The 13,955-nt window shown below is 44.5% G+C and overlaps 1 protein-coding gene across 10 annotated transcripts in view; it reads left to right on the top strand.

The window, feature by feature from the left end:
* Positions 1 to 13,955, top strand: part of TACC2 (transforming acidic coiled-coil containing protein 2) — a 206,163-nt gene that overhangs the window by 71,739 nt on the left and 120,469 nt on the right. For 9 of the 10 annotated variants that reach the window (XM_033943068.1, XM_033943065.1, XM_033943061.1 and 6 more), the window contains one exon: positions 9,760 to 9,882. The exons of the other annotated variant lie outside the window; for it this stretch is intronic. In XM_033943068.1, the coding sequence (XP_033798959.1) occupies positions 9,760 to 9,882 (123 nt within the window). The remainder of the gene's footprint in view (positions 1 to 9,759; positions 9,883 to 13,955) is intronic. 10 annotated transcript variants of the gene reach the window in all.

The raw sequence follows: 13,955 nt of genomic DNA on the forward strand, positions 1-13,955 counted from the left end.
TGCAGGGAGTCCTCACTCTGTCACCAAACAAAAGGGAAGTCTGACCTCATCCACCAAACTGTGTGTGCAGGGAGCCCTTATGTCACCCCCAAATTGGGTGCATAGAGCCCTCACCTCACCCCCAAACTGTGTGTACAGGGAGCCCTTATGTCACCCCCAAATTGGGTGCGTAGAGCCCTCACCTCACCCCCAAACTGTGTGTACAGGGAGCCCTTATGTCACCCCCAAATTGGGTGCGTAGAGCTCTCATCTCACCCCCAAACTGTGTGTGCAGGGAGCCCTTATGTCACCCCCAAATTGGGTGCGTAGAGCTCTCATCTCACCCCCAAACTGTGTGTGCAGGGAGCCCTTATGTCACTCCCAAATTGGGTGCGTAGAGCCCTCATCTCACCCCCAAACTGTGTGTACAGGGAGCCCTTATGTCACCCCCAAATTGGGTGCGTAGAGCCCTCACCTCACCCCCAAACTGTGTGTGCAGGGAGCCCTTATGTCACCCCCAAATTGGGTGCGTAGAGCCCTCATCTCACTCCCAAACTGTGTGTGCGGGGAGCCCTGACCTCACCCCCAAACTGTGTGTACAGGGAGCCCTTATGTCACCCCCAAATTGGGTGCGTAGAGTCCTCATCTCACCCCCAAACTGTGTGTGCGGGGAGCCCTGACCTCACCCCCAAACTGTGTGTGCAGGGAGCCCTTATGTCACCCCCAAATTGGGTGCATAGAGCCCTCACCTCACCCCCAAACTGTGTGTACAGGGAGCCCTTATGTCACCCCCAAATTGGGTGCGTAGAGCCCTCATCTCACCCCCAAACTGTGTGTACAGGGAGCCCTTATGTCACCCCCAAATTGGGTGCGTAGAGCCCTCATCTCACCCCCAAACTGTGTGTGCAGGGAGCCCTTATGTCACCCCCAAATTGGGTGCATAGAGCCCTCACCTCACCCCCAAACTGTGTGTGCAGGGAGCCCTTATGTCACCCCCAAATTGGGTGCATAGAGCCCTCACCTCACCCCCAAACTGTGTGTGCAGGGAGCCCTTATGTCACCCCCAAATTGGGTGCATAGAGCCATCACCTCACCCCCAAACTGTGTGTGCAGGGAGCCCTCCAACCGGAGATGAAACTGGAATGCTGTATATTCAGTGCCAGAGTAGTTTCCTCAATCACAGCACAGTGTTTTTTTCTGAGGAAGTGATTTCCAAGAACAAGAGAAACGTGAAGGCAGATAGAGACCACCTGGCCTAACCAGCCTGCCCATCCTTGCCATCTACTCTCCTCTCCACTTCCTTAGAGATCCTATGCATTGGTCCCAAGCTTTCTTGAAAACACCACCTTTACTGGGAGACCATTCCACAAATGCCCAACCCTTTCCATGAAGAAATATTTCTGCCCCCCTTATGCCAGGATCTTCATTTCGAACAAAAGAGACTCGCTTCCTGTGCTTTATGTCATGTGGGTATTTAAATGTCTCTATCATATTTCCCAGCTACTTTTCCTTTGATATGAAAAACCTGGAAACTCACTAAGTGTCTACCCTCGATGGAGGCTATGCTGTTTAACTTGCTTTTGTGACTCACTACTCACAACACAATGGTGTCAAGTCCCAGAACAATACTGTAGTAGAATAGACAATGGACTTGCTAGCACTTAGTAAAAAGAACTGTAGCCCTCAGATACCTGGAACACACTGAAGAGGCAGTTTTACAGGTTAGCACGTTCTCTTTCATCGGGCATACAGAAAAGAATCATTTTTAAAATTTTGGGTATTAGTAATGTGCAACAGCAAAGAGAAAAGTGATGAACTAGTGACACTTATCTTAGAATTAATTGGCTGTTTGCTGGGCAATGGTGGCTTCAGCTTGAGCCCAACGGGACCCGTTTCGCCGAATGCGGCTTCTTCAGGGGTCAGTTGTCGTCAAGCTGTCATGATAAGAAAGTGTTATGTTAAAAATTGTGTATAGAAAAGATTAAAACTAAGCATTACTGTTACATAGCGGTCCTCACTGTGAATAGCACAATCCGCCTTTGCAGATTGGAAAAAATGGCGTCGGCACACTGCGTTAAATATACGAAATGTGTTTACGTCAGAGCAATTAAATGATTTCTAGTTAGCTTGCGATATAGGGTTTAAATATGACATCATTTTATTGCTCTGACGTAAACACATTTCGTATATTTAACGCAGGTGCAGAATCGGTAGCGGGCCGATGCCATTTTTTCCAATCTGCAAAGGCGGATTGTGCTATTCACGGTGAGTACCGCTAGGTAACAGTAATGCTTAGTTTTAATCTTTTCTATACACAATTTTTAACATAACACTTTCTTATCATGACAGCTTGACGACAACTGACCCCTGAAGAAGCCGCATTCGGCGAAACGGGTCCCGTTGGGTTACTAGCTCAAGCTGAAGCCACCCTTGCCCAGCAAACAGCCAATTAATTCTAAGATAAGTGTCACTAGTTCATCACTTTTCTCTTTGCTGTTGCACATTACTAATACCCAAAATTTAAAAAATGATTCTTTTGAAAGAGAACGTGCTAACCTGTAAAACTGCCTCTTCAGTGTGTTCCAGGTATCTGAGGGCTACAGTTCTTTTTACTAAGTGCTAGCAAGTCCATTGTCTATTCGACTAACTTGCTTTTGTACCAAACTTTTCAAACCACCCTCTTTAAGTCTATCTCTATGCAGTGACCATTTCTGACCGACTGACTTTCCCTCCCAAATTCAAATTGGTGGACTGCCCTGTTCCCAATCAGGTCAGTGACCCCACTATTTACAACGTCAAACTGCAGACTTCAGAGCATGGTGGCTGGAACGTCGATTTCTACCTGACATAGCGAGACCCGGAAACCCAATATAAATACATGTTGTGATTCATATGTTTCTTTTTATGACTTTATAAGAATGAAAAGATGAGAATTTGGCCTTTGTCACATTTTAAATAGATAAATTGCAAAATTTGACTATCCTGGTCACAAAAGCAAAGTCTTATGGAAATAACAGACATATAAGCATGAACAATTAGGAAATTAAACCTACTGCCAAGGAACAAAAATCGTATTACATCCCCACCTCTTTCTTGCTGGCTATTCCTCTCCCTATGCTCCCAAGCATCCTTCTGGCTTTTGCCATCACCTTTTCTATCATGTGGCACATGGGATCTCTTAAGGCGAAGAGGAGATAGTAGAAGCTGAATAGGGACAGACTGGATGGGCCATTTGGCCTTTATCTGCCATCAGGTTTCTACCTTAAGATATCACAATCACACCCAAGACCAGCTCCTCTTTCATGCACAAAAGATCTTCACCTCCTAAACTGTATCACTGGGTCAGACCAATGGTCCATCAAGCCCAGTAGCCCATTCTCATGGTGGCCACTCCAGGTCACTACTCAAAAGACAGCAACTGATCCAGGGCGAGTAGTGGCTTCCCCCATGTCTTTCTCAATAACAGATGAGGGACTTTTAAGGTCATGGGTTTTTCTGTCTCATCAACCTCTAGGTTAAGGAGCCAAGGTAAGACCCCAATTTCTGACTTGGTTTATTTTAATTTTAATTTAATTTAATTCTTATATACCTCTAATAACCGTGAGGTTTCTAAGCGGTTTACAAAAATGAATGCATTAAAAGATACAATAAATAAAAATAAATAAGATAGATACTTATAAATTCCCTAACTGTCCCAAAGGCTCACAATCCAACTAAAGTACCTGAAGAGACAATTTATGAAAAATAAAGATAAAATATAAAGACAGAGATAGAGATAGAAATGAATATTCCACCAAGTAATGAATAAATAAATTTAAAGATAGAATTCTATTCTAATGCCATTTTGCTTAAGACTTGAACAGTTGGCCTCCATAACCACAAGTCAAAGTCACTGCCAATCATAATTAATTTGAAGGATTTTTAAATTAGCTCCCTTTGCTTAAGAGTCTTCACTCTTCCAGAGACCATCAAAGCCTGAATGAGGATTCCATCTAGCTCAGCTTGGATTGGGGAACATCTATGAAATTATAGGTATGTGCGTTTCACTAGCTTAACATCCATAGAATCCATTAACTCCACTGTTAAGTCTCTGGCAAAATATTTCTTTTATCCTCAATTAAAGCAAGTAGGGAAGTCAAATTCTCAAATTCAGGTGGGCATTGAGCACTAGGTCCTTAGTGGGTGCGGTGTCATTCATTCTGTATTTCCCTTCCAGCTCCCTGGGCTCGAGGACAGCTTCTTCTCCTTCAGTCTAGCATTCGCAGGTAAAGATTGAGCTTTCTAAAAAAAATCTACTACCTCTAGAGCACTCTCTAATGTACCTATTGCCCCATGGGCTTTGTAATTTTGAAAAGGCGGGATAACAAATTTTTAATAAACTTGAAACTTGATCTTGGCTACTTCAACTCCCAGCTTCCCTTCAGGATGTAGCCACTTCCAGGCAACATCCTTCATTGTGTCAAAGAAGCTTCTGGGGCCCTTTCCTGACTGCTGTTGATATGCTTCTTGGATGCACCTCACTAGCTCCAAGATGGTAGATTTGACCTCGGAGTAGCTCGATCCCATTTCTGTGTTAGTGCCTTGAAAAACAGCTTGGGTACCTAAGTAAATAGTCTACACTGACTTGGGCCACCTGGCCATTCAGACAGTCTTTTTGAATTCACCCAAAAATAATCATCTTTAGTAACATAGGATCTGAAAAGTTTGCCTGGAATATAGGCTTCTGTAGCACTTGAGCCATCAGAACCAGAACCAGAAAGCTTTGCTGTAATCTTAATCATTTCTGGAAAGTTTGCTATGGCAGCTGTTTCTGTTGCCCCTTATAACTGCGCGAGCAGGAGTTAGGTCTGACACAAACACAAAAGGTAACGGAAAATTCTTTCTTAATACAAAAGGAAAATCCCAGGGTCAGGCATACAAGGAAGAGTCTTTTGCTTCAAAACCCAAGACACAGATCCTAGGCTCACAGAAAAGATTAGCTTACCTCAGCCAAGCATAATGTCCAGTGGTTGTAGTTTAGGAGTATTCTGGAGCTATTTCAACCTATCTCTGGTCCTGCCCCTTATAAACGTCCTGGTAGCTGCTTTCCCCACGCCTCCTTCCCATGTCACTTCTCTCTAAGGAGGAATTCCCTATGTTAAAGTGTCTCCAGCAGGGAAGTAGTAGCGTCCTGTAGACTCTCTCAAACCCCTCCATCTCCATGAGGGTCTGGAGTAGCCATAGAAACATAGAAAATGACGGCAGAAAAGGGCCACGGCCCAACAAGTCTGCCCACTCTAATAACCCACCCCCCTAATTTCTTCCTTGAAGTGATCCCACATGCTTATCCCATTTTTTCTTAAAATCTAGCACGCTGTTGGCCTCAACTACCTGCAGTGGAAGATCACTTCCACTTTCGGTGAAGAAATACTTCCTGTTGTCGCTATGAAACCTCCCACCCCTGATTTTTAACGGATGCCCTCTTGTTGCCGTAGGTCCTTTAAGAAAAAAGATATTTTCTTCTACCTCAATACGGCCCGTGACATATTTGAACGTCTCAATCATGTCTCCCCTCTCTCTGCATTCCTCGAGCTGCAATTTACCCAGCCGTTCCTCATACGGGAAATCCTTGAGTCCTGAGACCATCCTAGTGGCCATTCACTGAACTGACTCAACTTTCAGTACATCTTTTTGATAATGTGGCCTCCAGAATTGTAGACAGTATTCCAGATGAGGTCTCACCATGGATCTGTACAACGGCATTATAACTTCGGGCTTCCAGCTGACGAAACTTCTTCGGATACAACCCATCATTTGCCTAGCCTTGGATGAAGCTTTCTCCACTTGATTGGCAGTCTTCATGTCTTCACTAATGATCACTCCCAAGTCTTGTTCTGCTGCAGTTCTTGTTAGGGTGTAAGTTCTGCCAAGGTGCATGACCTTACACTTTTTGGCATTAAAACTTAGTTGCCAAGTTATGGACCATTGTTCCAGTAAGAGTAGGTCCTGCCTCATACAGTCGGGCACTGTGCTGTTGCCATTCTTTCTTCTAACATTTCCACCACTAGTGCACACGGTAAACAAACACAATCCTGCCTGTGCAGCACTAACTAAACTTTTTCCAGTCCCTCTCTAAGGCAGGTGTTCTAACAAAGTCCAGGTCCAGGTTAGTGGATGGCCTCTTTCTTTTAAACCGTCACTGCTTATCCTGGGATCGGTAGTATAGAATGTTACAACGCAGTTTTCGGGATGCTGCCTCAGTTTTTTTTGAATTGTTCTAATAAGAGTACTCGTAGAATAATCTATTTAATTACCCTTCTCTATAATCATGTCAATAGAAGAAGTTTTCTGACAGAATTTTGTCATTCCAGGCCGCCAAAATGAATACTGGAGGCCATTTCCTATTTTGATTTTAGAAAATCTCTAAAGACACGCCTGTTTGACATGTTTACATCTTAGTTGTGCTACTGTTTTAACTTCTCCTTGTTTTCTTTTATTGATTGTTTTATTATGTATTTTTTCTGTTGTGAACCGCTTTGAACTTTTGGTGTAGCGGTGTACAAAAAAATAAATTATTATTAGGGTTTCTGCCAGGTAGTGGTGAAATTGGTCTGACCAAGTGCTAATACCACACTATAAATATATTATGACTCAACAGGGGTTAATCAATTTGTTATCATTTTTTATTCAATAGGGAAAAAAGCCTCAGAGTCAGCCAATTTCACTCAGCTCACAATGCAGACATTGGCGAAACCCTTCTGCGCTCTTTTTCCTCTTTTATTGCCTATATGTATAATATCCCTATATTATTACCCCTTATGTTTAAGAAATAACATGACAAAGTGACAGCAATGCAATCTCTAACATTAGAGGAAAAATGTAACTTAGCTTTAATCTTTGCTTTTCATGATTCCTTAATTCATCTTTAAATCTGCTTTTTAAGCCGCTTCTCGGCAATCAACGTGGGTATTCTTTTCTTCCCCGCTGCATCAGAGTATTTTTTACAGCAGCTCGATTTTTGCTTTCATCTATAACGCGATCTACCACCCTGAAAGGAATCCAAATGGCGTTCTTATGAACATGTCCAAACCTTTTTTTCAACCCAGTTACTCTAACTGCTTAGGCAACAAGTTCCAGAGCTTAACTATTCCCCAAGTTAAAAAAAAAAATACTTCCTGGTAGCAGTTTTAAAAGTATTTGCATGTAATTTCATTGAGTGTCTAGAGCAAGGGTGGGCAACCTGGGGTCCACCATTGAATTTTATGCAGAGCAAGGGAAACATCACTAACAGAGATTTGTATTTTGCCAATATTTTCAGAATAAGTCACCAAATATGAAAGCAAATGATCTCTAAGTAATGGCACATCAAACATTGTACTTTCATCAACTATGCTCAGAGTTGTGTAGCCATGCCAAGCCCCTATAGCAAGACCCACCCCCCAATCATTGCATACGTGAACAATATTTGAATGCAATCTCTAAAGATGGTGTTTGAGTCATCAAAATGAATAGAAAAAATGAGCACTTATCTCAAATTCTTAAAGCATTTGTTTCCATCATTTTCAGTGAGATTTCGAGTTATTTGTTTAGCACAGACGGTCTATGAAGCTCTGCGTTTCAGGTGCTCCTGACCTCCCTGCTCTAGAGTTGGGCATCATAAATGTACTGAAGCAATTTTCTATACACTTCATCACCTACATAAAAACAGCCTTACTGGGCCGTCTTCACGGTGGCCTGGCAAATACCCAAAGAGTAGCAGCATTCCATGACCTCCACTCTGCCTCTGGGTCCTGCTAGTGGTTCTGTGCTATGTGGTGTGTGATGCTATGCTGTGGTATGGGGTGTTTGATACCTTTGTAATATGTGCCGTGACCCTCTCTCTGCTTCTGGGTCATGTGGGGAGGGGGGGGGGGTCAGATAGTGTTTCTGAAAGGATTTTGACTCCGGAGAGGATTGATATACACCCCAGGGGCAGCAGCCTTGCAGCGTCTCGCAGATGGCTTGCTAAGATGATTCTTTTCACTCCATCTGTTTGGTACAGTAGTGACAGAGTTTGTAACCGCCTTTGGGGCAATTACCTCACAGCAGAATGAAAGAATGTGCTTTCCAGAGTCATCTGAGAGCCCCCCCCCTCCACCGCCAGTCCTACTTGCTTTGAACTGTGTGAAATCTTCTTCTGCGCAAGGCCTAGACCAGGGGTGTCCAATGTCGGTCCTCGAGGGCCGCAATCCAGTCGGGTTTTCAGGATTTCCCCAATGAATATGCATGAGATCTATTAGCATACAATGAAAGCAGTGCATGCAAATAGATCTCATGCATATTCATTGGGGAAATCCTGAAAACCTGACTGGATTGCGGCCCTCGAGGACCGACATTGGACACCCCTGGCCTAGACAGTGTGTACGAGGGGGCTCTACATCAGGAGCACACTTTTGAGCAGATTTCTCTGTGCTCGGTCGAATTCACATGGGGAGCCTCCCTCTGTGTGAAGTGGGGTGGGGTGACCCTTTTTTTGCAAAGCCCAGTTTTATCTCCATATGATCCCCATCAGTCAGTTTGAGAGGGATTCGGTAAACCTAGGGTTACCAGACGTCTGCATTTCCCCGGACATGTCTGGGGGTCCGGAATGGCTTTGTCTAGGTTTTGAAAAGCTTCCTGTTGAAATCATGTCGGGAAGGGGCGGATGCCATCTGGAGGTGGGGTGGAACGGTGCGTGACACAGGCGGAACTGGACAGGCCGGGGGGCGTGGCCATGGGTCCGGATTTTTCTTCAGGAAAATCTGGTAACCCTGGGTAAACCCATATTCTATAAAGAGTGCTATGCTGCTACTTATTTTCCTGGCTATACGCGTGCGTTCTAGAACATTGTGCCTGGCCCTCCCATGCCCCTCCATAGCCACGCCTCTTTTAAGTTGCACACTAGGACATCTGGGTGCCGATGTTATAGAATAGCACTAGGGCAAATTTGCATATAAATCCAGATGATTATTAACGTCTTGTTAATTGAGTTGTGAGCCCTGTGCACTAGAAGATGACACGGGGACGTCCCTGTGGGTTCCAGCTCTGGCCCTGTCCTGTCCTCATCTGCACACGCCTCAAACACAGGGACGGGGATGGAGATAGATCCTGTGTCATTCCCAACTGTGTAGATGAGAACTGGTCACTCAACATGTTTGTGAGGTGCTCTGCAGAGTTTGCACTCTTCTCCAGCTGAGACACCGTCCGTCTTGGGGATGGAGAAGAACAGAATCAAGAAGTGTGTTGCTGGGTGAGTCCACTTCAAATATAGGGGTCCTTTGATTAAGGTGCGCTAAATGTTAGAATATAATGGATGCCTTAGCATTCAGCGCACCTTAGCCAAAGAAAAGAAAAATGAAGGCGATAACTTAATGCATTTTTTACCCAACTTTTGAAGTCCAAAACCTTCCTCCTCAGGTCAGGACAGTATCAGCAAAAGACATCAAATATCAGAGTTCAGGGCTTTCTTTAATAGCATTAGCAGGAACCCCCCCCCCCCCTCTTAGATGGATGGTTCTTCCATGCTCCCCTCCCTAAACTGCCATCTGCCCTGCCAACATATTTACTTCTGTGGCCTGTAAACTGCTTCTTTTTATCCCTGAAAGGTGATTCTCAAATGACTGACTAGACTGAACTAAGGTTAGTGATGAGAGGTTTCCAGCCTTTGGAAGTAGTCTCAGCTGTGCCCAAAAGGTCCCCAGCAGGGTCAGCAGTAGGTGGTCCTCAGACTAGGTGCCACTGGCTCCTTCGGTTGTGACTGACGACTTGGTTTCTCTTTTGCAGTGTTGCAGAGCTAGGTCCATTTGAAGAGCCCAACATAACATGTGTGATCTTGTCTCCTGAGCTCTACCGAGATGTTGAACCACTGGCTTCAGACTCCAGAGAGGTGAAGAAAGGCCAAAGAAGGTACCGTGGCCCTTAGGCACTTCTTACATTGTTATCTCGACTCTAGAGCGTATTCTAGCTTTAATGTGACTTTTCTTGAAGCAAATACTTTCAATTCACAGTTTTAAAACCCAGAAAGGGAAGATGATGCAGAAAATGAGCTATGCAGTCAATCCACCTCCACTACTTCACACAAGTTGTCTAGGGATTTAGTATGGGTAATTAAAGTGCGGTACCAGTAAAGGCAATTACATTCTTGCATGTTGCAGACCTTGGATGGGGTGACTGGTAAGAGGATTGCATTTATAGATTATAGATGGAGAAATAACAGTTACCAGTAGTACCTTTCTTGGCCCTACACATTTATGGGCGATTAAACTGTTGAAGTTGTGTATGGGTTAGTGTGTTGGCAGTGCTGGATTTGGGTTTGTATGTTGACGGTGCCGTTATTGTTGATACAGTTGGATATAGGTTCCCATGTTGGCAGTGGTGTTGTTTACTAGGAACCTGGATTGGCCACTGTGAGAACGGGCTTCTGTTCTTATATTCTTGTTGCAGTTGGATATGAGTCACTTTGTTGGCAAGGCTGTTATATTTCTTGTTTATTTAAAACTTCTACACCGCGAAGCCATGTGTGCCACACTTGTATATAGGACTGTCTGTCAGGCTAAGCTGCCATCCTGTGTTTGCCGTGCAATGCTCGTCATGTTATATTTTACTAGGCTTTATTATGTATGTAAACTTGTAACCCGTTCTGAGCTCTCCTGAGAGGACTGGATGGACATCTGATGATGGTAGAATAAATGAACTAAAGTCAAGGAATTAGATTGATTTGTCCATGTTCATAGATGCTGGACATCTCAGAGACAATTACCTAGTCTATCCTTTGGTTGACTCAACCCTCTATCCCTTCATTTGACTTATTTATATCATTAACCTCTATAAACATATATAATTATTTATTTTAATTCGGGTTACAGGTTAAACATACGTGGAGGGGCATAATCAAAAGACACGTCTAAGTCCCCTCTTGGCCTAAGTCACTAGACACAGAAAGTAGGCAACAGGGACATGTCCATTCTCAAAAAAAACCCCATCCAAAATGAGGTTGTTTTTGAGAATGGCCTACTTCAAGAAAAAATGGGATACCTATGTGGGATCCCTACGAGGGTCATGCCAAGGGATAGGGTCACTAAGGTATAGACTTGAAAGAGCGGGTCAGTAGAGTGGAAGTATAATTACAATCATACTTAAGGGGGTCATTAGACTTAATAGGGAGGGTCAATAGGGTGGGCAGACTTGATGGGCTGTAGCCCTTATCTGCCGTCATCTTTCTATGTTTCTATGTTTCTACCTCTACGTTCACTAGTTTAATCGCCCAAACCACCACTACTTCTATCCTTAAGACACATTCCCAACCACAAAATCGCCCAAGTCCCAAACGCCCAAAACAAGATCTTTTAGTCAAAGGAGGGGCCAGTCCTTCACCTAAAAGCAGGATTCTGTAATTGGCGTCTGTCAAAAACAATGCCGGTTACAGAATCCTGGAACCGTCATCCCCCCACCCCCCACAACGATCAAGGCAGGAGAGGTGCCCAATCCCCCCAGATCCCCGCACCGATCAACACAACCCCGCCCATGAACCTCCTTCCTCCCAACCTAAGATTCTAGATCCTAGAACCCTGATTCCAGAGCGTTCCCCCCCCCGAAACCTGAAAGCGTACTGAGGCCAGCCTCCTGCAAGGTGAGCTCCAGGGTTACCTAGAATAACATAACACACAAAAAAGACCCTTTACAGATGAAGAATAAGGCTCCACAAATTAGGCATGTCCAGACAACAATTGAACTGGGAGTTCCACAAAACCTGTCTCTACAAGAAGTGCAAGGTTGCAGAAACCAAAGACTGAGATACATCTGACTCCTTGGAATTCTGTGCAGAAATTCCCTCCGCAGAAAGTGATAATGAAGACAGGACATTCCCTTGAAAGAAGCACCAGGACACTGCAGTGGGCCAAAAATCAAAACATAGACAAGATGAACGCTCATATCCTGTCTCAAATGAGCATAAAAGAGCTGCCTTTCTTCCTCTTTTCCTTTCCCCTCCACCCAGTTCCCCAGTGATAGTGACTTTAGAATGAAACTGTCATGAGGAAAAGTGTACCACAGCTCACCCAGTCTTCCCAGTTACTAAACAGCCATCCCCAGCATGACGGAATTTGAGATCATAATGCCATTGTCCATTCACTGCTCTTCTCTCCCCACCTTTTCTCTCCCAGTTCTGACCCTAATTCTCAAACTCAGTCCCTCAGATTCTGGTTGGCCAAGGTGCCTAAGGCCCCTCCTACGGGAGGGACCTTAAGTGCCTGGGCCAATCAGGTCCTAAGCCCCTCTCTGGTGCATCCCACAATGCACTGGGAAGGGCCAAGCCCACCATTCGCGAGATGGCAGGCCAGCCGGCTGGAGGCAGAGCGACATCTCAGACCCTCCAGGCGGCCAACAATTTAAGGTAGGGGGTTCTGGGGATGGGGTTCTGGCAGGAGGGACTGGGCATCCCTCCTTCCAGTAATAATAATAATTTATTTTGTATACCGCCATCCCCAGTGAGTTCTAGGCGGTTCACATCAGTTAATCAGAGGTATAAACAATGTGAAGTCTTTGAAGTTAACAAGTTAGGAATGTACAATAAAAAGGAGTAGGAAGAGATTCCTGGTCATTAGTGGATGGTGACACCAGGAAGTATTTCTTCACAGAAAGGGTTGTAGATCACTGGAACAAACTTCCGGTGCAGGTGGTCAAGGCCACCAGCGTGCTAGACTTTAAGAATAAATGGGACATCCACGTGGGATCCCTATGGGGGTCGAGCTAAGGATCTGGGTCATTAGCACTCAGACTTGATGGGGTGGGTCAGAAGAGTGGGCAGACTTGATGGGCTGTAGCCCTTTTCTGCCGTCATCTTTCTATGTTTCTATGTTTCTAACCACTTCACTCCTGTTTTAAAGGAACCTTGCTGGCTCCTTGCAGCTTAAGTTATGGTTAAGGTTTGCTGGATAGGTACTTCCATTCCTACTCGTTTCCTCTCTTCTTTGAATGATCAGAGACCTTCGTTTACCTCTTTTACTTGGAATAAACTTCTAGTGAACATCAGAGGAAAACTGTCCCTGCAGAAAGTTAAGAAGGCCACAAAGACCTGGATGGTTGAGATGGCCTTTGGAGTTACCAACGGGTGATGTGTTTGCATAATACCACACTCCTTTGTATGTGTTTCTATAAATCTACTTTTATTTAAGTATGATTGATGTTATGTTACTTCTCTTTCCTGTACCTGAACACAACTCACCTTGAGGTACCACTGAAAAGGCCTCGGCTAAATATAGAGAAATAAATGAATTGAAAGAAATGGATTTATTGGAACCTCTTTTTATTACTTAAGAAAGGCTTCCAAGGAAAACCTACTTATTTAAAGGTTTATATATTTAAAAATATTTATAATCCACCCATCCATAGATTACCACTGACTTTAGTTGAGTGACAAGTGTACAGTTGTTGTAGTGTATCATGGGTAGAAAGTGGTTGAGCTAGTAGTTTATTGGATGGGAGGGAAAGCCCCAGATACTCTGCAGTAGAGAATGACACAGGAACAAATTTGTCCCCGTGGGATCTGTCTCCATCTCTGTCCCCTCCCCATCCTTGCAAGCAACACTTATGGCTTGTGCAGATGACAGAGCTTGCAGGGATGGGGCAGGGATGGAGATAGATCCCACAGGGATTGAGGACAAATTCTCTTCTTTGCAGTTCCTGAGGACTGAGGATGGCAACCTCGGCACAGCAGGAGAGGCCTGGCTGTCTCTCAGCGTGGGCTAAGGAGAAATAGGGCTGTCAGATTCTGTGATGAACTTTAGGGTATCTCTCTATAGGCATTGGGAAGGAGGAGGCTGGCAGTCTCTGATCAGAGGAAGAGACTAGGAGAAGGCTTTGATCAGAGGGAGGGACTTGAACATAAGAATACTTTGTGTGATCACAGACAGATTCTGGGATGTCTCTCCAGGTTCTGGAGAAAACAAGGCTGCCCATTTCTGTGATCAGGGGGAAGTCTG

Source organism: Geotrypetes seraphini, chromosome 4 (assembly GCF_902459505.1).
Source record: "Geotrypetes seraphini chromosome 4, aGeoSer1.1, whole genome shotgun sequence".
NCBI classification, from domain to species: domain Eukaryota; kingdom Metazoa; phylum Chordata; class Amphibia; order Gymnophiona; family Dermophiidae; genus Geotrypetes; species Geotrypetes seraphini.